Source organism: Apis cerana, linkage group LG7 (genome assembly GCF_029169275.1).
Source record: "Apis cerana isolate GH-2021 linkage group LG7, AcerK_1.0, whole genome shotgun sequence".
NCBI lineage: Eukaryota > Metazoa > Arthropoda > Insecta > Hymenoptera > Apidae > Apis > Apis cerana.
In genome coordinates, this window is record NC_083858.1 from 3355446 (window position 1) to 3383205 (window position 27760).

A 27760-nucleotide genomic window follows, 5' to 3' on the forward strand; every position below is an offset into this window, starting at 1 on the left:
CTCTCTCGAGGAATCTTCCTGTGATGTGGCGTGCCAACTCGCGTCATGCCGCGCCACACTCTAAGTATCATCGTGTCGCGAAACATTCGAGAAACTGCCAAACGACGGAAAGAACAAAAGAACTAGACAAGAGGAAAGAAAAAGGAACGAGCTGACAGTTTTCACTCACCGTGCAGTTGCGTGAGCGATTGCAGCGTGCTGGCATTGCAGTTCATGTATCCTGAAACAGAGAAAAGGTTGGTGTTCCGATTAAAACCGTATTACGCTCTAATCTCAATTTTCAATCGGTCAATTGTTATACATTCCGCCATGGCAATCTCGATAAACGAATCCAGTTTCGATAACAAAAGTTCACCAGCTATCTCTGTTTTATCTAATTTTTGAGCCGAGGCGTAAATTAATTCCGAATGTGTATTTATTGTACAGGTTCATAATCGAGGCATCCTCTTGATTTCTTCGTGTTATTGTTTCTTTTTCTTTCACAAGCATCTCACGATACATTTGTCATAACAATTTGAATAACAGTGATTCAGCTACACAATTCATACATCTCGAGCTCAGCGTTAAATTATTTGCGCGAATAACAAGATTTCATAATATTTATAAGTTCTATAATAATATTCCTCGTTAGAACTCTAGAGTGGCATAAAACATCGATCATTACTGATATTATCAATATTATCTAAGATGCTAATTAATAATAATCAATAAAAGAAAAAAGAAAAAATATCGACGTATTTTAAAGTTTCAATGATAATGATTCAACTACGAATACAACAATAATTCAACATTAAATCGTTCATGTACAAAATTTAACAACATTCCTAAATTCTATGATATATCTAAAAAAATCTGACATATAAAACGCTATATATATATATCTATCGTTTGTAATTAATAATCAAAGAATGGTAATCAATAATGATCATCGTTACAGAAATTTAATAGAGAAAAAGTTTCGAAAAATATGGACAAATCGGTTACCAAAGTTTTACACGGGCACATAAAAAAGGTCGGGCCATGCGAAATCATGGTGGTCGAAGGATCGATCGAGTGATCCGTGGTATCTTTCGCGTACGAGCGTGTATGGGCGTGCATCCACGCGCGGTAACGCTAGACGCGCGCGTGAAGTTACGAGCCGGGGGATATTATATCGCAAAGCTGAAGGAAAAGAAAACGAACCGCTCGCGTGCGGTTCTCGGAGATCACGTTGCACAGTGTCGTAAGTAGCGACACGAAAGCCCGTTTCTGGACACGTGGATCAAACGCGGTTTCACCATTTGATAAAAGTGTGCGTGTCACCTAGCTTATCGAGAACGCGACACTGGCGCATAACCGTTAACCGCGAACGAAATAAACTGAACAAGGAAACGTTGGCAACTCGAACCTATGGATTATCCTTCTATACAGTTTTGCGGCTTCCGAGACTAGTAGAAGAGATAACAAGTCGAAACGAGCATAGCTCAGCTCGATAAACAAAATGTTCATCGTCAAAATGTTTTTCGATTGATTCGTTCAAATCTATGACGCGATATATTTACATTATTGTTACGAAGTAATTCCAAATAAATGAATCGAAAAACATGAAGATTTATCTTTAACATTTATTTTTTTCAAAAGTTTATACTACAAAGAATCGATTTAAAACCGATAATTGTAAAACTTTTATTAATTATGTATAATAAAATTAAACATAAATACTTTTAAACGAATTTTTAAAATTTATATCAGATTTTATATTTGAATTTAATAAATCAAGTTCAGATCTTTGGATTATCCATTAGATTCTATCTAATTTATCGTAAATTTTCTCAATGGATTATAAATCAATAGATTATAAAAGTTAATGCATAGCTATTAATTAATTATTTTCATTATTTCTAGGCAATTATCATAAATAATCGTTCGAAATTATTTATAAAAATAAATTAAATCCAGTATGATAAATGATTATTTTTAAATCATTTCTAAGAATTCTATTTTTAAACGTCTTACTCTGTATTTTGCATACGTAGTGTATATTGCATATTTTGAAATATTACATCTCTATATTTATATCGTCTATTATAATCATTCTCCAGTAATTCACGTCAATAATCACATTTTTATGCAAGACCAGTCGATGTCTTAATACTTATGAGCCATGGTGTAGTTAACGAATAAGATAAAAATTGATCACATTGCTCAATTCTTCCCAACCGTTTCGAGACCACGTTCGACCGTTTTCTTTAACCGCATCGTTGCGCGCGCATAAACTTGACGAAATCTCTACGAATTGACAGTGGCGCTGCGCTGCGCGTACCTCTTTCAACAGTTTCCGCTTATATCAATCGCAATCTCGTTTCCGTCGGTAATCGCGCTCAGCCTTGATACAATGATGCACACGTGTACTACACGTAATATACCTGGCAACTTCGCTTCTATCGAGCAGACCTTTCGATTCAAGGTTGTTCAAACGAGTCGTAATTTATAGTTGACGGTAATTTAAACACGTGAAGCCGACGATTAAAGACAGAGATGTTAATTACGACGCAGAAACAAGACGAGTCAAAGCACGTATACTTACGTCGTCGTTGAATAACCGCTGTACGCAGAGAAGCATGCGCGTGCTAACCAAGCAGAGAGAGTTGTGCAATCGGCTCGAATCGAAAATATCCACTACAAGTATATTCGGGACGCTCGACCGACACTTCCCTATTGCCACAGTCGATAATCTCCTCTTTCCTACGTTCCTGCTATTACGCTCTCTTTCTCTCTCTCTCTTTTTCCTCAAATATTCTACCTTTGCAAGTCGAACGATCAAACCATGCAAACTCTAAATTAGATATTAGGTATTTATATACCTAATAAAAATAAATTTCAAAGAAATCTGCACATTTAATCCGTTTTAATCTTCACGCGAGGGTTCATGCGAGAGATTATTATATATAGATATTATATATAAATAATTTTCATGGATTAAGCCCGCTACGGTCTAATTTTTGTGCCCTCGTTTTCGATTTAAAAAAATAAAAAGATTTTAGCGTAAAATATTAATAATGACTTTTTTATATTTTCTGTTCAAATTTGAGGAATTTTTATTATCGTAAGAAAATACAATTAGATCGAGAATGATTCGAAAAATATAGCGGTTTAACCAATATTTCACTGTGCCATGTGAAAATTAGCATATTACTGCTCATTCGTTTATCGTATCGAAGCGGAAGTAGAAACAGAACGTGTACTAGCAACAGTGGTGAAAGAACAAATCGTACTACTGTAGAAATCACTGTTTTCAATCAAAATAAGAACTGCTATATATATAAAACGAAATCTGGAAGAAAAGAAAGAAAATTGCACTCGCAATTCATTTTCTTATCGATCTTATCTTATAAATCTGTTCTAAAATATATAATACTGGCGTTTCGAGCGAATGGCTCGCCTTCTCTTCCCGCGAAAAGCAGCGTCACGAAACCACGACGGCTTGACTTTTTGCCAAACAACTCTATCTTGCGACACGTCGATCCGATAAAATTTCTCAACGCTTTCTCTTTCGCGGTTCCCGAACTGAAAAATTTTCTTCGTCCAAGTTTCATTAAACCTTAAACAGGAACGATTGCGCCAACCTTAGACTTAAAGATGTTTCAATTCGAATTTTTCAACCATACACGTTGCATCGATCGACGATTTTCACTCTGTCAATCTTATTTGTCTGGAAAAAGTGTACTGGAGAAGAAAAAAAAAGAAAGAAAAGGAAAAAGAAAAGAACGTAAACCGCGTTCGAGCCAAAAGCACGGTAGTTAATGCTACCGGATGCCAACTCGTAGAACAAACCGGTTCCGGCCAGCGCGCTGCGCCGCAACGCTCTGCAACCCATCGCGACTGCGCGTTGCGTGATGGAATCACGCGCGCGAAATCAAACGGGAAAATCAGCATATAGGCTGGAATGCAATTGGTAAAACACTATATCTCGATTGTAAAACGATTGTAAAAAAATACAATCATTTAAGTTTTAGAAATTAGATCCATATCAGAATAGAATTAGTTAATAAGCATATACTTGCTATTTATCTTCGTTGTCGTGTAGTTTACAATGAGATGGTAGATAACAATCGATTTGTTGGGATACCATGTTTTCAGTTTGTATCTCAGTTTGTACGTAACTAGACTAGAATTATGACATAATGTAACGACGCTTTTCATACCAGATATTTCTGTCGGTTACTAACTCAACTGACACCAGATAACCAATTTTAAATCGAGTCTAACGTTAAAAATGTTCTAATAATTTTTTAAATTTACATCGTGAATTTTGACCAAAATATGATCTAATACAGACATAATCCAAATAATTGGTTACATGTAAAGCATTTTTTTTATTTAGTAAGTAGTATCATCTAAAAGAGATGAAATCAACTCAAAGTTTTTCATTTTTTAAAATATAATTGTATGATAATATTAATGACACAAAAATTTGTCAAATAAAATATATTTAATTTTTAATACTCTGTCACATTGTTGTAGAGAAAATTTCCAGATAAAATTATACATACCTAAAAATTAAAAGAATATTTTGGAAATTGCTTTCGCTTCCTTAAAGAATCTTTTTATCGATACAATAATTTATATTTATCCATTATGTTTTATATATACACAAATAATTAATTTTTAGATAAATTTAAAATAGTATATGAAGACTTTTTCGACTATATGCTTGCACTGATTGAAGATAAAAATTGTTTTAGATTGATGATGAATATATGTTCTGACATCATTCTTTTGACTGACATCATGAATGATAAAATATGCATTATTTTCTGTTCTCATATTTATATTTTTCAATTGTTAGCAATAGCAATTTTACATGTTATTTCTTACGTCTTGTCTCATACAAATAGTGTGCTACTATTTTGTCAATATCTATAAGTTAAATCTTAGTAAAGTTTGTATTCCTGGTTTATATAGAATGTATGGTATATTATCTCTTGTTATAAGACGATGTTCACGTGCTGTTTCTTTATGGATGATTTTAACTGCAATGTTATTGCTATCTGAATATTTCATTTCAGCATGTATTATGTACTTCCCTTTTATCATGTTAATTTATCGTTTCACATTATTTATATATTCTCTCAACATTGATCGTTTTTTCTTTTATGATATTAATCGAGAATATAGCTTTTACAATTACTTAATCGTATATTGTTATTACGAGATTTTCTGCATCGAACGATAATATCTATTCTTTAATTACATTTTGTACATTATTGTTATTATATTGTTATTTATAAACGAATTAAATGGCACGCTTTATTCGTTGAATTATGCATAAGAAAAAGTAAAGAAAAATCATAAAAGGAAAAATAAGACGTGTACTATCTTATGATTACATAATAGACGCATAAAAATCTTATACGCAAGAATATGACGTAATTATATCGAAATTGCGGAATTGTGAGGATTGCAAAAATCATACAATGTTACGACCTGCAAAAGATAATAATCGAACAATTAGGATACATATTTAAAATTTCAGGAAATAAAATAAAATAGCAATCGTATATAATATTTTAAATGAATGAATTCGTGTAGAAAAATATATCATAATATTACAGTGGTGAAAAACAAACGTTCAATTTAAAGATAGGATATTAAAAATATTAAAGTTACTGTAAGTATTTCTATTAACAATTAAAATTCTGTACTAGTTTGGCAAAAGATGTCAAATAATTCGTTTAATTTCGTTGAAAATCGCCCAATTTCGTCCAAAAATAAATTTCCTTGCTAATTATTTCACTTTTTGTAATGTGCATAAATATAATTTGAATAAATAATTTTACAAATTCGTTATTCAAATTCTAATTCAACGTGATTGTTATTTTAATATGGTTTTTAAATCGTTAAGATAATCGTAAAATCTTGTGATTCTGATATATTTTATTTCATTTTCCTATCGAAATTCTCGCTGACTTAAATATAACGAAGAGCAAAATTTATTAGGATTCATATAAAGAAATTTGATTCGTATTTAAAAAAATTATTTAAGAATTTCGAATCGGACCGAAAAAAACTTTTTAAGCTTCAAAAATTTACCACTTAAATCTTATTTCGTTTATTATATTGAAAGAATGTTTATTACTCCAATACTAATGGCAGCATTAACGGCATAGAAAAATTATCATTACGATCTGTAAGAATTTATCTATGCCATAAATATTCTATTCGATGCAGATAAGAATTACTAAAACGAGTCATTATGTTACAAATGATACGTAATAACTAGTTTGAAACTCTTGCAAATTGTTTCTTGCTAGATAACATAGTCGTGTAAATAGCTGCAAATATGTATATCAATTTGTTAGGTTGATAACCACTTAATATCGTATGACGCATGTAAGAGCATCAGTGTGAACGTATACACAAATACTCGAGCGTACAGAAAGACAACAATAGAATCAACAGCAAAAGCAAAACAAAATCGAGCCACATCCTCGAAAGGAATGGTAGTGGAAAATAGAAATAAGACAGATAACGATAATTCACATTATCGAAATGATGAATCTGTAATTGGAACTTTGATAAAGATTCTATGAAAACTCGATAAGGGTGCATAAATTTGTTACATGCGTAAAGATATTGAAATATGTGTCAGAAAAGTGTTCGAAATTTGTGTTTCAATTTCTTATGATTTTTGAACAACCTTCGATGCTAAAATTATTTTTCATCCAATTCCTGTTTTTTTATTTATTTATATTTATAAATTTTATCGTTGCTACAAATAGACGCTGACGTAATAAATAACTGGTGCAAAACGAGTTACTGTTTCGATAATAGATGATATAAAATTACAAGAGATGTAATAATTCGAAGGACAATTTGAAATGGCGGAAACGCTCGAGAGGATTTTAATATACACGTAGAATAATACGATGGAATATACATAGAGCGCGCTATACGGTACTACTGTGGAGCGCTCGCGACTGTCCTGCAACTTGGATCGAATAGCGGTATATCCGTACCGTGTCAGGGAAGCAAAAGTTTAAACGTGCATCGACCTTTCGCGTTTCCTTTGGCTTATCCATCCTGAAAACTAGGCCTGCGTTCGAGCAACGTTGGATGTTTGCCTGAAAAACAGTTTATTCCTGACCCGGTTTCGCTTAAATATCTTCGAATATTTACACTTTCGCTTAAAAAAAAGGAAAAAAGGAAAATCAAATATATATTTTCGCTCTTCGGACAAGTCAAAAGCTTCATCAAATATGAATGGAACGGTTTAATCGCTGTTTGGGAATCGTGGCGCGATTGACGAAGGCTATAAAAATGCAACGAGACCATTATCAATGGGCCATTAATAAAACTATTTAAATGATGCACGTGAGCCGCACATTAGTCACGACGATAAATCAAACGAATCCAAAAGAAAAATTTAACCGGCGTTATCGCCAATTTCTCTCGTTCCATACGTAAATTAACGTCTACGTATGTAGATATAAGAGAGAGTCGTGCAATATCAGGCAAAGCTTGTTTTCACTTTCCTCGTAAATTAATACTTTTATTTGTAATATACGAGTGTATATAATAACTTTATGCAATATATTTCGGGGTCACTGTTTCTTCGAGGCATACGAACATCGCATACATCAACGATTTATTATATTTATTTTAAAGTTGTCCTTTCATTTCTCGGTTAATTTGATTTTATTCTAAGTGATTTGTTATCTTTGGTTCTTTTCGGTGAAAAATAGGCAATAAAAAATGTTTATTGTTATATATACATGAGATATGGGAAGAAAATGCATAATTTAAAATATTTCTAAAATATGTCTTTTTTCTGCTTTCTCAGTAACACGAGAAACATTTAGAAACAGAAATATAAAGTGAATATAAAGTGAAAAAGACTTAGATATATTTTGATTCTATGTGCATAGAAATCAAGAGATTATTAACTATTTTATTTAAAATGTTTGTAATAATAAAGTTTAAAAGAACAATTAAATTTCTTTTTATTACCATTACTAATCTCTTACTAATTAAATGATTGATCAATAAATTTATACAACAATTAAAATTTAATAAAATTTAATACCTCTTAAATATTTAACATTTTTACACTTTAATTTTGTAAATAATGCATAATAGCGTTTCCTTTTTTTATATCTTAAAAATCTAACAAATATACTTTTAACAAAAATTTTCAGTTAAATGCAATTCTTCAACAATTCAATGTATTATTTTAATTTTTAGAATATAAAATGTACGAAATAAATAAAAAAATAATTTAAATATTTATCTACGAAACGAGAATATTGAATGAAAAAATAACCTGAAAAAAATACTTGTTATTATAAATTCACAAAAAGTAAATATTTCATCGTTTCTCATCTATAACTATTTTTATATCTACATTGAAATTATTTTTGTCAGAAAATAGATATATATATATATATATAGATTTCAAATCAACGATATTTATCGATGATGAAAATTTTCTTTCGTTTCTTTCCTTTTCGTTCTTTACTCGACATTGAAATGCTAATAAAATTATACCGTTAATTTAGAACTATCAACGTACAAATGTAATCGTTATTTGATATATATCGGTTTAAAAAGTTGCCACGTAACGTCGACTCAGCGATATTCCTTTCCTCTTTTTTTCTTCGATGTGCGTCCATTTTCTATTCGAATTCGTGTCACTCGTGACGTTTAGAACGCAACACACCGCGTCACAAAACGTACAATGCGATTGTTCGAGATTTTTCGAATCGCAGGTTGAAATCGTGACATAACGTTACATAAGTCAAAAAGGCACTAGTTTCTGGGGAGAATCGAAATCTCGTGAATATCGATCATTCGAATCGTTCGATGGAACGCGCTCTATTTAAATCATTTTGCCACTCGTCAAATGTATTCGTACAAATATTTTTCGACTTTTCTTTTTATTTAATCTTCGTTTATACAATTTACACGAAAAGAACTATATTATACAAGTAAATAAAAAATTGTCGGTGAAATCTCGTTGACGAGAATTCTCGATTCAAATTATTCGATTATCTCGAAATTCAGATAAGTGTTACATCGAACACAGGATATAATGAGAGATGAAAGTCTTCATGCACGAACTCAACTAACGAGTTGTGTTGTCAAAATTAATGAAAATCCTGTTTTTAATGAAAACTTTATGCGTCTGTAAGGCATAATGGTTTTAGTATATAGAATAATTTCCTTTTAGTAATATATTACTTAGAGGAGAAATTAATTTTTACAATAGTACAATACATATATCTTCTTTAGCTTTCTAAATATAACTTTGTAATGATACGAGTTGTAATATAAAACTTTAAATTAAAAAAATATTCAGATTTCAATCATTCTCTCGTAAAAATATTCCAAGACAAAATTGTATTCTTTTCATACTGAAAATATTAAAAATGCTGAAAGTTGGAAGGCTAATTTCATTCCTTCAACGTGATATTTAGCTAAAAAATATATAATCCATCAAGTTGCAAATGTATACGAATTTTCATAAGGTTACTTCGATTAATTTTGATCAGAATCAAAATTTCCGAGTTGGATGAATTTTTTTATCTCTACCTTTTACCAAGCAAACTTTTTCCAAGAATAAAAAATTCTTAGTCTCTCACTGTAAAAATTTAAATTAATTTCATCAACGAAATAAAAGCATACACATTTTAATTTTCATAATTTAGATAATAAAATATCAAGATAAAAATATTTGCCACGATCGACGTATAAAATATCTCATCATTTCTCATCGTTATGTAATCGTTGACCAAATTGACACGTTAGCAAACAGAATCTTTTTTATACAAAAATCCCTATCCTCTTGCATATCTTTCCTCCCACGTATCTCGACGCAAATCTGCCAAGTTCAAATGTACACCGACACGATGCACGTCGATCGTTACATCCACTATACACACCGCGCGATATTTCGATCGATTATATACGCTCAACGAAGGTCGGCCACGTGTTACATCCATCACCTCTATCCCCACCACTCCAACTTTATATACGTATACGAATTTTACGAGATACTCATTTCGCCGTGAGAAATAATAACCTTAATTTCCGCGATAACGGATTCGATTCGACCGAATTCATTTAACACGCTTCCTGTGACGTGTATATCTCCGAATATCGTTGATATTCAAGGTTCGGTGAAAGTGTTAGATAACGATTTCCTTTGGATATAAACCGTATACTACGCTCGGTGGATAACTTTGGCCTCGTATCGCATGGACGATTAGAAAACTGGTTTATTTCCTTCCATTGTTTCTCTACGGCGAACTTGATCGTATAATTATTTTTTATCGTGTTTTCGTTGTTTAACGTGTAAGTAACTTAATAAGCGGAAAAAAAGAAAATAGTAAATTACCGTTCGAGGATAAAGAAAGAAAAAGATATCGAACGAAAAGAAAAGAGAGACTTCTCGAACCACCGGGTAGAACTTCTCGACCTATTGAATTAGACTGGCATCGGTGACATAACGCGAGTCACGATACGGATGTGCATATTAACCTATTTAGCTCCGTTACACGCGGATAATGCATGATCCGCATTCTGCATGTACGACTTCGGTCCGTTGAAATGGATGCGGAAGTGAGGTTAGGTTGAACACGACGATCTCTCGTCAAAGATTGGAGGAAAGGAAAAGAAAAAAGTTGCTCGCGTCATCGAGAAGAATGCATATTGGATCGTTCGATTGGTATATTTGAATCAATTATAAAATTAGCATTAAGTTTATAATATTTTTTTTATACGTAAAGTATTACATACGAACTGTGTAAAAATGTTATTACAATTATTATAAACGTTGTGTATATTGCTCGTATACATAGTTTCAGATAATAATGTACGACTAAGTAAATTAAATTAAAAATTTTTGATTCAACAAAGAGTTGTTTTATTCTGATATTGAAATTGTTTTTGCCCGCGATTATAATGCAATTTTAAGTTCGCGCTTATTCGTATATATTATTTATTTTAGTATTTTACACGTCAAATATAAATATTCGATCAATCATCGCCTTTCGAACGTTGCCTTTCACTTGGGAATCGTACAATCGAACAAAATGGTTGTTACCAAAATAATCTGAATATATTAATTTTCTTTTTTTATAAACGGAAAATTAATTAAATGAAAAATAGAAAACAGGAGGTATAAAGTAACGAAGATGCATGTCGAATAAAGCACGAGTTCGATTGTACTAAAAATTGAGTGGATAAGAGTTTATCCATAATAATAAACATTTATAGGATCGTAAATAAATACACGTTTAAAATCTTGATTTTTATTGCAATCATGCGCATAAACACGTTGCACACGCGTATCGAAACGCGTGTATTGTACAATCTATTAATGCAAATGCAATTAAGATTCTATTGATCGTTTGAAACGTTTTGCGAGAACAACAACATTTTATGCAATTTTTGACACTGTATCCCAAACAAGAAAGACGAGAACGAAACATTCTCATCTCTTCTATCTCGAATAACAAACGAATTCAACCTTCCTTCTGATCTTTCGCAAAGTAAAAGATGTCGAGGGGAAAAAATCAACGAGATATCCTTTCAACAAAAATCTTCTTCTCGTTTATCGAATCGATATTAGCTGAAGATACTCTCCTGGTTTGGTAGACAGATTGGCGGGATTTGTTTCTCGCGTAAACTGTTTCCACGACCTAAATTTGGATGAATTCTGTCGAACGGTTAAAGCGTTAGATCGTCGAAAAGAGAAAAAGGATTTGCTATCTATGGAATGCAAGCGCCCGTGCATCCACCCTGTTGCGATTCTATTCCCGTCCTCGAGAACGAAACTAGTAGACCCAGGCTTGATTCTATTACCACCTCCATGAATTCGACGAACGTTCACGATAATTCTTCGTTATTAGAAACAATCGATTTTTTAGAAGAATACTTTAAAAATTTCCGTTCTATTCGATATATATTTTAAATACAATAATAAATAATAGTCTTAAAATTTAATAGTTTTCGTATATAGAACTATCAAACTCTTTTCCCTTCAGAAGGAAGAAAACTTACGGATATTTGTTTCGACAAAATTAAAAACTCAATCGGAGAGAAATTTAATTAATGGAATTTCTCCTCGGTCCCCAGGTAATCTAGGGAAAGTTGAAATACTACGAGCTTTAAAAGACGTTTCCATCTTGAGCAACCAAACTGAAGAACCAAATTACGAAATTAGTCCTATCGAATCCTGTCAAAACGTTCGTTTTAAATTCCACATTTGAGGAGGAGAGGGGAATCGATATTGGACAATCGCGGATGGCAACGACCCAGGAGAAGCTCCGCCACAGGCAGAGGGATGCGGGCCGAGCGATAGTTGGGGAAGATTCGGGCAAGGAGAGGAGCCAGGCTAAATTTAAATGGCCCGGTACTCGTGCGCCGTTAACGAAACGCACTTGGCAGCCACGCACACGTACGCGCCACTCGAGACCGCACACGTACGCGTCGTTGTGCACGTGCGTCGATCAGCTGGCCCGCATATAAGGCTTTCCCTCTCTCCCTGTCGCCATCTCTCTCTCTCCCCGCTCCCGACTCCGTCCGAGCTTTCTCCTCCTTCCGCCTGCTCGCTCGTTCACGCCAGTGGAACTCGTTCATATTCTCTCGGCGAGAATAATTTGACAAAGCAGAAACGTTTCGAGCCGTTTCGTTCGTGAGCGTGGAGTCTCCTCCGATGAGAATTATATATATTTGTAATTTGTGCAATTTAAATGGATGAATCTATATGCTTCGATTAATATTTACTCGGTTAATCTCGTCCCTTCTTTCAAATCTGAAGTGGATTTGTATTAAGATTAATATAAAATATTGTTTTGCTCACATAGGATTTCCTGCTACATGCAAGTGATTAATGAGTATCGACGTTACAATCGCAACGTTCGTTCGTCTATATGAAATGTTTGCTGACTCATAACGATGGTTTGCGTCAGAAGAGGAATTCACCGAGAAAATCTGAAGCGGAAGAGAAGTGAGACACATTAGGAGGATTGATTTTTATAAATAAATATAAAGGTTGGTATGCAGAAATGTCAATCGAAGGAGCTTGTGTTCGAGGTGAAGAAAGAAATCTTTCACAAAAATTTTATTTTGCGCAAACGTTCGCAGTTTACTTATAAATTTAAATATGTCCTAGATGAAGCGAAAAGAGGGCAGAGACGCTACGAAAATAGAGCTGTCTTGTTCTATTTCTGTCCGCTTTTATGTAACGCAAATTTCAATTTGCTCATATTTCAATAAATATATCCCAACTGACATATTTCTGTATAACATTTTTGCATTTGTCTTCGAAAGAATCGATCAAAAATATCCCGCGAACACATCAACGCTGTTTGCTTATGTTTCCATGCTCCAAGATCATAATAATGCATTGTAGTAGCTATGTATCCATTGTTACATGCCTTGTCAACATTCTGTTGCGATAAGGCGGCGGAGAAATTAACCTGCGGATACAATGTGAATGGCGAGAGGCCGGATGAGAGATAACTAATGTTTAGATTAAGCTAGTGTTTCTCAACCTATATATATATATACTAACACGCCATTCGAGAATAAGTCTGGGAAAATATTTCGACGAAAATTTGATTAATATTTTGATAAATGAAAATATTTAAATACCCTTTTAACGCATTATAAATGATTCCCTAGAAGATGTTAGCTAAATCGAAATGTTGAAATGTTTTGAAATATATCCAAAAAGATGGCTACGGCTGAACAACGGGATCGAATAATATTGAAAATATATGGGAATAATATTCGCAAATTCGGAAAAAATATACTTTTTTATGTACTCCTTTATCTCATCGATACACGCTTAAATGTCAATGTTATTGAACATTTATAATCGATTTATTATTAGATATGTCATTATATATTATATTATTTATTCCTCCTCGTATGTCAAGCTTATATCCTCATTGAATACTTAAGAACGTTTTATTGCCTCTTATTGCTACATGCAAAGTGTTAAACTTATATATCGAAGGATTATTTATTTTTTTCATGCCAATACTCGTACAACAGTTAATGGATTAAAGATCTAAAAATTTTAATTTTCTTATTTTCTTTCTTAATTTATATATACATAAATCAGAAAGTTTATATATTTTATATTTGTTTGTCGCCTAAAAACTTTCACACGATAAATTCATGGATCGTGAAATATGTTTTTTTTCTTTTTTTCTTCTCTTCAATTCTCATTCTCCAGCTCGGCTAACACGAATGAATACGCGAATCTGAATTTTCTCGATTACGAATTACGAGTTAAATCGTTATTATTATCAGGAATTGAAGAATTTCTCAGCGAAATCGATCGTCGTCTCTGTCGTTCTGTTGGATTAGAAATCTCCGCGCGCACGTTTCATTTCCAAGACGAGTGGAAAAGTTATAATACGGAGCTAAAAGTTATTAATTTCGTCATTCGAGTGAAAATGAATACAACGAATTTTTTTTGTAATTTATTTATAAACTTTTTCAGTTTTCAAAAATTGAAAATTGAAAATGTAAAAAAAAAAAAAATAGCTGAAATGTATAATTTTTATATAATTTTACGAAAAATTATTGATTTGACTACGCGATATCGAATTTTGTATATCGATATTTTTGGAGAAAAAATGATCTGGGAAAAGTAGAACATGAAAGTATTGAGAAAATAGTGACCGGCAACATGTTTTGCAACGCACATGTGCATAATAAACACCGATAGAATTTAATTAGAGCATCCACTTTCTACAGCATAACGTTTGTTGTTGTTTTTTTTTTTTCTATAACTTTCTATTATTTAATTTTTCAAACGAATTTTTAAATGATTCTCGATTAACGAAAATTCTAACGAAAATTGTTAATTATTAAATTATAAGGGAAAAAATGGAACGTTATAATAAAATAGAGAACAGATAAGATGAATTATGAGCTTGAAATCATAATGCGATTGATCACATTCCATTGAAATTTTAAGAATAAGAAGATGTAAATTCTACATTAAAGGATTGAATTTGTAGAATATTTGCACAATGTTCGTGATAACGAACAAAAAATATATTAATCAAGAAAATTCAAAAAATAAAAATTAACAACAAAATATAATTTGATAATTTCTCCTTTTTTTCCCAATAATACTTTATACTTACGTCAATTCGTTATTAATATTGAAACGCAAAGTTTAACTAACGAAAAATATTAAATATAACAATCATATTCTTATTTTAGAGACATTGATTTATAATTATTAAAGAAGGAGATCAAAAAAATATGTGTACGATTTTTTGTAAGTTAATTCTGAATATATTATACTTTATATTAAATTTAACGTGAAATATAATTGCGCAAATTTGCTGAAAAAATCCAAGTAACCGAAAGGAAAATAATCGAAAATCGTTAAAACTTTTATTTTTTATTAGCTTGTAATAAATGCTATTATAATTTATGTTATGTAAACCGATTGCGCAATTTTTCAAACATTTTTATTCCAGCGAAATTTTTAATATTTTCAATCCTTTTTAACGAAACCGTACGTTTCATTATGTACAATTATCGATGCGTTCCCTCTATTTCCTCGTAAAAAAAAAAAAAAAGTATTAGATTGAAAAATTGATGCGTGAAAAAGTTATAATTTTTTCAAACAGCAGAAACTTTGCCACTTAAACTTTCTTACTACTCTCAGAAAACGATCTGACAGAACACGGAAAAAAAGGAGAAAACGAAAGAAAAACATGTACATACAATAATAAGAATAGTTAGGAAAAGAAGAGAGAGAGAGAGAGAGGAAGATAGCCGAGGGAAAAGGTCGGATCCGGCTTAGAGAAGGGTGGCTGAAACTATGCGATCGATAGTTGAATGCCCTCCAGTTGACATGCGTGGCCCGTACCTGCACGATTCACCCCCTCGATAACTTTTCCTCTCTTTTCCTTATCTCAACTGATACCAACATTTTTCCTTTTCCTTTTTCTCTTTCTTTTTTCGAGCTGGAAGAAAAATCGATCGATAACGCCCTAGGATAAGGAGCACACTCGGATAGTGTAGTCGACACTATCGCCGGTCTCACCGATGTGTAATATAAATGCCGGATCTCGTCGCTTGGAAATTTCCACCCGAACTGTTCTACTCTCCTCCCCGCACGTTTGCTTTACCTACGCTGTGTCCCACGCACCTCCCCTCCCTACTTTTTTCTCCTTTTCTTTTTCCCTTTTTCGTCACTCGATCGATGTCAATGACACGGGCGAAAGCTGCCGAAAACGTTCGTGGAAAGTTAACGCGCCTCCGCTTTTTAACCAATCGAACCGACGAAAACCTCGATGCGATTGTTAAGTCCGTCGATGCTGAATTTTATATTGATAAAATATCGAGTTTTGTCGAGTTGACAAAAGTATAGTTCTTTCTTCTCGTCGATATTAAATTATGATATATATATATATATATTATAAAATGTTCTTCGTCATTTGAAGAGTGATTGAAGTTAGATGAAACGACGTCGCGACGTGGATGGAGATAACTTTATCTCTGTTACACCATCGTCTCGTTTCATTAATACAAACTTAAACTAACTTATAATTCAATAATTTCATACATTTTTTTTTCGAAACGAAAAGGAAAAAAAGTTGCTTACTTCGATTCTATTATTTTCTATTATTTTGTTCGCCTTGTGTTATTAAATTCCCTAGTTTTTTTCTTACATTTCAATAATATATAAACAAAATTGTCATAACAATATATCGCATAATCGGATAAATTACGTGAAAAATACAAGATTCGAAGGACGTTTTGCTCGGATCCTATTATCAAGATGTTGAAACAGGAATGTAGACTTTGATTAAGAGGTGGAATGAAATCGATATCTTATCGCGAGTATCCGCGATAACGTTAAGTATCCTCCTCGAAATGCGTACGCTTAATGTGTGTGTGTATTACATTGGCAACTGCGCGATAATTGTCGTTTCTTCTTCTGAAACATTGTCCCGGTAAATTTTTCGAAGTCTTATTTATCGATAATCCAAAGGCAAGAATACTTTCGATAAATGAAACGGTAAATAAGTACTCGTATAATCCTTTTTCTTTATCTCTCTATTACTTCATTTTAAGCCAAGTATTAATTTAAAAGTATTCGTTATATTATCATTAATGTCGATCTGCTGTTTCTCCATTCATTTATCGCGCGTTTGTATTGTTAGGTATATAAAAATATACTTTAAAATTAAGTATCTAATATCTTTCTCGATAAATTCTTAATATCTTGTAGAAATGTATGAAAATAAATTTCATTTAATTTCGAGGAACAAAACTTGGAATATTTCGGTATATTTGGAAAAATAATAAAGGGTTTTTGAGTTATATTGTTTAAAAATAATATAAAAACCTTGGACGTAGTAAGATGGAATCTTTTATTTAAGAAAAGATTTAGATAAAATTGCGATGAAAATTACTTGTAACAACTCGTAGAAAGTTTATCATTGTAATTATATTCGTGTTAAATTATTGTGTATAAAACTAAGAATCATTTAATGTTACTCGTCCCATGTAACGAAGTAACGATATTTCACGAAAAATGGAAAAATACGCAGAATTTATCGCGAGTAAATCTTCTTTAAATTTATGGCCGAAAGTTAGTCGATAACGACAATCATGGAGATTAAACGAAAGAGAGAGAGAGAGAGAGAGAGAGATTGGGAGCAGTCGAAAAAAATATAAATGTTTCAGAATCAAATTCAATAGAGATTATTCGCTTTCTAAGAGGATTCGCTTCTCTTTTTTTTCTTTTTCTTTTTTTTCTAATAGCGATAGTAATTTTCGACTTTAAAAATAGATACAGTAAAATTCTAATAATCTGTCGTGCCAAGACCTTTGACATTATCAAACTGACTGGATTATTGAATTACTACTATTTCATTATGAAACAAGGAAAATAATGTAAAAAGAAATCATAGTTAAATCCTGATTACGCTAACATGGATCTTTTTTAAATATTTAAGATAGTTTGATCGCATAGCAAGATTATTTAGATTATTTTTATCGTTGCGTCCAGAATTGGACTATAATCATTGATCAATAATAAAATAAAATATATTTGTACATCATGTTTATTCATTAACAATTTATTAATCGTAATAATTAATCATTTTATACATATTACTTCATATAGATTTCATTTGAATCGATAGAAAAATTTTTGACATGTATAATACGTTTCTACATCAAAAATTTCAGCTCCTGTTGAAATTTTTATATAGATTATACATATATTATCTATAATTTAAAACTATATAAAAAAAAAATCTTGATTGATCAAAATTAAATGGATTATAATTTTTAATTATTTTTTTTAATTAATGATACTGATTATTAAACAATTTTAAATAGTGATTAATAATATGATTTTACATTAATTTAATAATTAATCAGATTACGTATATAATAAGGAAAAGCTTGTTTGATAAATTTACTTTTACTAATTCGTATAAAATTATGTTATCGATAAAAGTTTTATCTCTAAATATACGAAAATAAATCACTCGTATATATCTGTGAAATTAAATTAATTCTTGAATGAACGCATGATTCTCAAAAATGTAAAATAACAATATTGATTATCGAGTGTTAAACTGGGGGAATTTAACGAAATTTACATGCATTGCTTTAGCAAGTTTTCAAACTTAAAAACTCCACTGCTTCCAAATTATTTTATTTTTTCCCTGATTTCACTTTTCGCCGCAAATTTCACGAATTAATCGAAACTTTTTCCTCGTCCATCAACCAATGGAAATCCAATCCGATGAGGTGACCAACTTTCCTAAAGGACGGCAGCTGGCGTTAATAATGATGGAAAGATTTCGTATAATGCCGGTTATTAAGTTCTTCTCCGCAATTATCTCGTGAAAGATACAAAATTTTTCGATATTATGCGACATATTAACCGATTAACGAGTCAGAAATCAATGCGAGCTTCTGCTACACAATCATGCGTAACGATAATCGATAATGTAATCGAACTTGCCGTCACTCTTTTATGCATAACAAAGTAATTTTCACTAAAACATGTCCGTTATATAATTACTCATTATCATTTACGTAACGTCGTAATCATCGAACTAAAAAAAAAAAAAAAAAGAAGAAGAAAAAAAGAATACGAAATAAAGGAGATGGGATGAATATTCAACGACGAGACGGATTACGTCAGATAAAAAATATTTTTCTGAAAGGAAATTAATTCTCGATTGGGAAAAATTATTTAAAAATTTGAAAGACTCGATACATGGTCGATAGATATAAAATTAATCCGTCGTTAACACGGTCGAATCTAACAAAGATTCGTCGACACTTGATTTATAATGGAACTTCGTTCCATTCAACGAAATCGATTCGATTCAATCGCGTCTAACCAAAACGTTGCACAGAAACGATTGCCACTGTCCGTGTCATTTTCGAAAGTCGGTCGAGGCTATTGCGACAAGGGACAAGTCGTTGGGAAACAACGTAAAGGAGAAAGGGGCATTTTATTCAACGTAGAAGAATCAACTACGAATTTCGGATTGAACGTTGAACGTTGTAAAATTAATTCAAGAGGTTATGTCACGTGCCTCCGTCCCATTTCGCTAACTCATTGATACGCGTACAACTTTGAATCACTTTCAGATACGATCGTGTTTTCTAATTAAATTAATTCGCCGATCGATTGATTATTCGATCAAAAATTTTCCACTCCTGTCGAACAAATGGTGTCGTTAATGTGTGCCACTTTTCGCGCCAAATTTAAATTCGTCTCTTCGTAAATAAATTTAAACTTTTTTCTTCGTCCCTCAAGAATTTTCAAACAACTTTCTGCTTTTTTCGGAAAGCGTTAGCGGAAAGTATAGAAGATAAAAAGAAGAGGAAATACGTTTGATAAGAGACGCTAACAGTGTAGTTGATTTGATACGAATGTTGCAACATAGTGTATAAGCGTATCGTTCCATTTCTTTCCATTATTTCTATCCTTCTTCTCCAATTCTTCTATTTCTATCCGTTGACATAAATCTTTTTTTCATTAAGATATATTTCTTACGATAAGCTCGAACTCGACAAAATACGAATCTATCTTTTCCTACTAAAAATATATAACGAAAAAACATTGATAGTAGATGGAGAGGAGAGGAAAAAAGCGGGGGAAAGGAAGACGAATAAAACGGTTATAAATGAGTGTACGAAAAAAGAAGAGGAGAAAGAAACGAAAAGTATCCATAATATTTGATGAGGCGTTACCAAAGGAGGAAGGAGGCGGAGGAAGGAGTGGAGGGGTAAGCAACCTGGAACAAACCGTGCACGAACAGAGAGAGGAGGTTTTCCCGTGGGGTAGAGTGTAAAGTTGCGCAGGTCAAGTCAGGTCAAGACACTCTATAAGCGAACGAAATAAAGGATGAGAGAAAACAAATAACCACGAAAAATTGTAACGAGCATAAAACAACAAGTTGGATACACAATTCCAGCATTACGTATTAATATAAATGCCAAGTTATATAATACGAATGTCAACGATGCAAACAAGATAAAAGAAAAATAATAATAACGATAATCATAAATGTTTATATTTTGATTGATTGTGTTCGTGTAAAAATCTATATATTTCATAAAATCTGAAATAGCATTCGTTTTCACAATGGCGCGTGCAAACGCGTACTTTATTTCGACTCGGCATGAAACAAGTGCGGGGCATCCGAGTGGAGGGGCGACGAGTCTTTTAAATTTTGTAAGATTATTCTCTTTCACGAGAATGTACAATGGGGATCGTTGAAGCGTTTCGACATGACACGACAGGACATGATTCGACACGATACAATACTAGAGACGCGCGCGTGACATGCGTCCTTGCCACGTGCACAAACAAATACACATTCACGTGATCATGTTGTAGGTTTACATTTCATTTTAAGTTATAGATCATTAAATAAGCTCGTATATTTATACATTCTATTATCGAGTTATTCGATTCAATGTTTTTCAAAAACAACGATTTCTTTTTAAATTGTATCGTTGAAAATATTTTTATACGTGAAATTTGCTAGTTTACTACACTTGGTGAAATAAAACGTCGAGGTATTATGATATGAAAGTTATAAATTTTATTCAAAATATATATATATATTTCACGAAATTTGTTTATCGACAACCTTCCCCTTCCAATACTCTACCCTCGTTCTGCTACCCTTTAGTACCGCCTACTATACCGCCTCCTCATTATCGAATCGTATGAAAATTTACGTAAATTTGTTGCAAGAATAAAAATTTAAAATAATACGATTCATCGAGATTTGAGGAAATTAACTTTTTTGCTCGATCGTTCGATCGAGACAGGAATAGCAGAGGAAAAAAGTAGCGCGTTCGCTGAAGACGCGAGGATGGGATGTGCGAATGCGCGAGGTGCGAGATGCGAAATGCGATCACGTGGCGGGACACGCGTCGACGAACTCTCGGCTCGAGCCGAAAACGGCCAGGCTGCACGGAGAGTGGTTGCGTCATCGTGCCCCGGACCTGTGACCGCCCCGCGCGTTCGCTTCGCGATATTCGAGAGGACCTTCGAATGCCACACGAGTCTAGTCGCTCCTGGAATGAGCAGTTAAGCGAATGAACGATCGTCCGCGATTAACCTATGACAATGTTTGATAATAGGCACCTTTATTGAGGAACGTGGTGGTCCATGGATAAATGTCGGTGGTTGAAGGTGTCTCAGCCGGCGCAGCGCCGTACGCGCGAAACATCTTCTTCCGCTATGTGAGTTCGTATGATCCGATTACGGTCGCACAATCGATTCGTTGAATTTCGACGCGATGTTTCACCGATCGTTTACTCCTTACTCCAAAAATCTTTTTGATCCTCTCGTGTGCTCTTGTCCTTAAACTCTTTCCCCGGTCCGTCGTCCACTCGGCCCGGCTACGGTAGTCACTGCGCACTTTGAACTTCACCTCGGTAAACAATCTCGGAAACAAGCTCGGTAATTCCCGATTCTTGATAAGTTCGACACTACACGGACAACACGGAGTAAATGCACGCAACGGGACGTGATCAAAGCATCGGAAGTTTCGAGTTTATGCACAACACACATACGGACAGGAACGGCACACTAACGGGCGCGACAGTCAGACCGGAGCATGGGAGCACCGGAGTACCGGGGTACCGTTCGCCGATGAACCCTAGATAAAGTTTCCTCCTCCACTATCGAGTCACCGAACACACACAGACGATCTTCGATTCCACACTGCTACCTGCCGCGCACTTCTGTTTCTGTTTCTATTTTTATTTCTATTTCTATTTCTATTCCCTTCCTTTCTTCCTAATTTTTTTCCGTCTCTCTTCTTTTTTCTTATTATATCTCTTCTCGATTCCACTATATTTTCTCGTGCTTCATCGATCACCAACTAAGACACGAAGTACAAGTTATATCGTAACTTTTACGGTATATCGAAGCACAGAAGGTTAAGCGGTGTATCTGCATTAGCACGAAGATAATCGTCGTCTCACGGCCAACAAGGTGAGAGTAGTAGTTGCTACGTCAAGAGTTTACGCGATAGCAGCGAAACGAACGGAAAAGTCGTCGCGCGCACTTTGCTCCGATTCTGCTTCTGTTTCGAAAACAGATCGTCGACCTTTTTCTTCACACTTTGCCGCTTCTTTCTTGAGTACTTGATTCGTTAACTTTCGATCAACGTACGCGACACTATCAATTATTTGTTTTTGGAAAAAGGCGTGGTTACGATTATGATCACTGTTACGGTTCCAACTGCGATTGCGCGACGCGTGCGGACACAAGATACTACGATACGCGCTGTTCGAGGTTCGCTGAAGGAATGGCCGCTCCGCGATGGTCCCCGGCCCCCAGGCGTGGGAGGAAGCTGGTAGTGCGCGGTGGTGCGGCGCGGTGAGGCAAGCTATTGCGAGACGAGGCGAAACGAACGTGGTGAGACGAAGCGAAGCGAGACCAACCGAAGAGAGGCGAAGAGCGGTGAGACGAGACGAAGTCCATGGCGGACATGCATGTACGCGATGTGCGCACCGACGACCGCTCTGCCAACGCGTTTGTCGTGTAGCGCGCGCACGCGCGGGCACCCGCGTTCATGCTCGTGTCCGCTCGTCCACGAGCGCGACAGAGTTAGAGCACGCGCGCAAAAGGGATCGATGGCGCCGTGGTGAAGCCTCCCAAACCACTACTCGCCAGTGTCACATCGAGCGAAAAAGTGCTATATGACTGACGAGGATAGTTACAAGAGTCGTCCACGAGTACACACTGGCAGAGTTTCACATATGTGCACATACGAGATATAGAAAGAGAGAAAGAGAAGGAGAAAGGGCTTACGCCAAAGACAAACGAACGAAGCGAGTTCGAACGATGTATACGAGATACGACTCGATGACGTACATGGGCAAGGGGGCGGGAAGTAAGAGACGGAACGCACACCGCAGGGACGTAAACAGAATCTCATATGCCCCCGACATAAATGTTACGTATGTTTTTACTTTGCAATTCGTCACATCTTTTATTTGCAATCATAAATACGAGAGACGATATTTAATATGTCGGATCTATTATTACACAACTGGCAATTGAATCGAACGATTTCGAATACGCAATCAAACGATTCTTTCAACATACGACCTTAAATGGTTAAAATTCGTGGTTATTATAGAATTAACGTAAAATTTATATTTAAAAGAATTTATGAGAGAAGATAATTTGATGAAAGATAAAAAAAAAGACTCGAAAAGTATATATATATATATATAAATATGGAAATATACGAGCGTAACAAATAGGTTTTATATGAATATACTAGGAATAAAAATGGGAAGTGGTATGTTGTATATACATATGTATTAATCTGTATAAATATACGAATAGATTTAGAGATATTCTTCTATATACATACATATGTATATATATATATACATATGAAACGCGTGCGACCCCTTGGTAGCATGGCCACATTGCCCCCGTTCACTGCTTCAGCATTGAAACGCGATGACTCAAAAACAACCGTGTGCGGTACATCAGCATATTTATGTAGCGCATCTATTGTCTTCGATATCATTGATATCTATATATATCGTAGATCATTTCTCTATTTATCCACTTTACCATTCATATCATATTAACATTTTTTTGTCTCTTTCCCTGCTATTTGACGGTTCTCAATCGCAATTCGATCGACTCATCGATGACTATGAATCACTGAACTACTCATCGAATTCAAATGAATCAGCTACGCTAAGCTGGTTTTAGCTCCTAATTTTTCTTCTATGTTGGAACTTTGCCGAAATAGATCAAAGTTCGTCGATTTCAAACGAAATAAGATAAATTTTCATAAATCGACGCGAAAAATTTTAAAATTCTCTTTCCGAGTTTGTTCATAAAGAATTATGAAGAATGCTTAATGTTAACTTTATACGTGTGTTATATTATCCAATAAATTTACAATATAATATTATTTAATTACGTATTACGAAATTATATAATATTTGTAAGTAAAGAAACTAGACCACGATTCAAGAAATAACAAAAATATTCTAACGTTTTGTCCAGACCCGTAGAACCACGATGTGGAGGAACTCGATAATACGCTCAAGGTTGTCTGCTTGCGAATGCTTATATATGCGATTCTCTATACACGTGATATCGCGAATATGAAATCCGCGAACATTGTTCCGGTGCGCCGATTTCTTTGGTCACGTGTCAAATTCAACTCGAAACTATTATACTATTATTCGTCAGTCATTAACCTCTGTTCTCCATCACAATCTTATACAATTGTGTCTTTACCAGCAATTGTCTTGCATTTTTCCAATTCGAAACGCTGCTTCTGATTGCTATTTCTGTGAACTGAATCGCTCGAATGATAATACTTAGTACTACGTACAAGTTATTTACACGTGCATCTATATATATATATATATATCGGTGGGACTCAGTAAAGATAACACTCTTCGTCATCGTCACACTTCTCCGTTACAGTTTTGCAACACAAACATAATATTGTACACTATCGTTAATTATATTTCATCATTTCGATATGCATCAACACTCCAATTTAACGTGGAAAATATAATATTGCTATTTATTTAATATATACCTGTTATATACCTTAACGTATAATAAATACGATATTCAATCGCATGCGCGCATTTTATTTTAGAACTGTTAGCAGTCTTAAAAAAAAAAAAAAAAAAAAAACAAAAGATATCTTTCGTTAAACACAATATGCAGTACAAAAAGCTATAAAGCTACTGCAGTATTAAGAATTTATCTTCGATTAATTGCAAATGTACAAATGAATATCCCCGTTTTGTCACATCATTTGTAAACGATTATACACGGTGAACGGTGCACGTGCGGTAATATCTATATATATGTAACGTTTCTACGGCAACAAGAGGCATACCGATACGAAGGATGCTTTAATCGATGTTCAAGGTTAAACGACAGAATTATTAGCGCTCGCACTTGTTGCGACACAACTCGCGGTCGTTTCGCGGTTCGACCAACGTCGCACTGATACGTAGACGTTGGCATTTTATGACGCACACCCGTTACATAATTGTTCAACATCGAAATGAGCATACCTATATATCCTCACCCCCGTTTATCGTTTCTCCAATTGAAAAAGTTCGTTGCTCGTCAATATTCCTATCTATATCACGAGCGACATCTGACATCTGTTTTCACGCAATTTTTATGCAATGATTAGCCAAAACAAAACGTTTCGAATAATTCCAGCGTAAATCCTTTCAAGCACGAGAAAAATGATAAACATTATTTTTAGAATAAATATAATTTGATAATATAGGGAATATCAGAAGTTAGAAAAATAACTAGGCCTTCCGTTTTTTTTCGAATAACCTCAATGATCCATACATTCGTATTTCGTAAATAATATGTTAACAGATTGATGACAATCATCGATAACGTCGATGAAAATTGTAAACACCAGAGGGACGAAGGAATTTGCGTACGTAGCTTTATCGTGAAAATTAGTGCACACATAAATGAGGTTGTATATGAGCGCATGCGCAGTACTGAATTCGATCGAACTGCGCAACAGTATGGAATTTCACAAAGCAGAAACGCAAGTTGCACAATTTTGAAACACATTCTAAATTAATATATTCGTATTCTTTAACGATTATGGTCTTCATATTATTTACTCAATCGCTTCACTAGGAGGTCCCGTCGAAAGGAATGATATAACTCTGATAATTTCATCAAAGAAAGAATCAAACAAAGAAATATCGAACGAAAGAGAAAATGGCGAGATCGAAAGCAAGAAACGAAGCGTTGAGCTTGGTTGAAACGGTTGGCCCCTAAGCTAAAATAAGCGGAAGTAAGCAGCACGAGCGTGTCTAAATTTAGACTTCGATGTGTGCTCATCGTTCGGCCTTTCGGCCTTTCGGACTTTCAGCCATTACGTTACCGGCTTACTCGTTGCATATCTGTCCCGCAGGCCGAGCTGCTCTGATTAACGTGGAAGTTTCGATTTCAACTTTAATTTCGACATTGGTCTGCGCCCAATTCCGGCTTACACATTTTAGGCCCCATACATAATGGATGAACATGAGAGATACAAACAGATTGAGGAAAACTGGCTCTATTTGCATATGCCTCTCCTACCATTAAGCCAAGGCCTTTCGATGTCTCGAAAAAATAATGGTAAAGGAAAAGAAAGTTGGTGTGTTTGAATATGGAGGAGTTATCGATAATTTCCACATCGATGCGTTTTTTTTCTCGTTAATGCTCGTTGATCGATGTCGACACTTTCTGATAAAACGGAGGGAACGTCCGCCAATATTTATACGGATATTGTGCAGTGACGATCATCGCGCGAGAGAGAGAGAGAGAAAAAAAACATTCGTTTCGCTCGCAGAATGATTCAGTATGCACGAAGCCTTATCGCAGGTTCGACACGAAGGATGACCGACACGAAAGCGTGCAAGAGATACGCTGTACGAGCACGAATAGGCCGGACCAGCTGACTGCCAAAACAGCTGTGGCGATACACGTGATGATGGATCACGACTTGCCCTGGTTCACTGGTCCGACGTCTCTGCTTCTCCTTTAGACTCGATCGACCTCTCGACTCGATCGCGCGTTTCCAATTAAACTTCTTTTGTTCTTTCTTTTTTTTTTTTCTTTAATTATTTAACGCGTGCATTATATTTATATGGAAATGAGTAATCATGTAATAAAACTAGCGGTAATGTAATGACACTTGGCGCGTGGTAACTTAAGTGGCCCCAAATCCCAAAGTAATTATCCCAAATGAATAGCGCAATATGTTATAATTTATATACAATGATAATTAAAAAATATAAAAAGTAATCTTTTTAAGGCCAATATTAATATTATTTCTAAGATATATAATTTTCCTTCCTTGCCCAAGATATGTAAATATTGAAAAAAAGATCTGAAAATATCATGGTATTTTAGAAGAAAAATTCAAATCATTTTGAACCGATTATCAATCACACGTGTTCCCTTTTTCTCTCTTTGCGAGAGCCATTTTATTTTTGGATTTCTTACGTAACAATGTATTAGTCAATGATCGAGGTAACGAACCGCGTTAATCGTTGTGTAGAATTGTGAATCTCGGATCGTATTGCGATCGCAATTTCGAGATATATGCATAAATGGAATATTGGCTAGTTCGTTTCTCAAGAGTCCATGTTATGATTAAAGAGAAATTCCCTATATATATTTATTTATGTATATGAAATGCTTGTTATTTCACAA

General features: G+C 34.1%; 1 protein-coding gene and 1 long non-coding RNA gene across 3 annotated transcripts in view; one reads left to right on the forward strand and one right to left on the reverse strand.

The window, feature by feature from the left end:
* The window catches only part of LOC107998447 (cytoplasmic polyadenylation element-binding protein 2), an 81485-nt gene that overhangs the window by 32752 nt on the left and 20973 nt on the right, over positions 1–27760 (reverse strand). For both annotated transcript variants that reach the window (XM_062077677.1, XM_062077678.1), the window contains exon 4: positions 170–220. In XM_062077677.1, coding sequence (XP_061933661.1) covers positions 170–220 — 51 coding nt within the window. The remainder of the gene's footprint in view (positions 1–169; positions 221–27760) is intronic.
* LOC133666496 (uncharacterized) lies at positions 17424–27364 on the forward strand. Its single transcript, XR_009830706.1, has 2 exons — positions 17424–26354; positions 26475–27364. It is a non-coding gene; the product is annotated as an uncharacterized LOC133666496 (long non-coding RNA).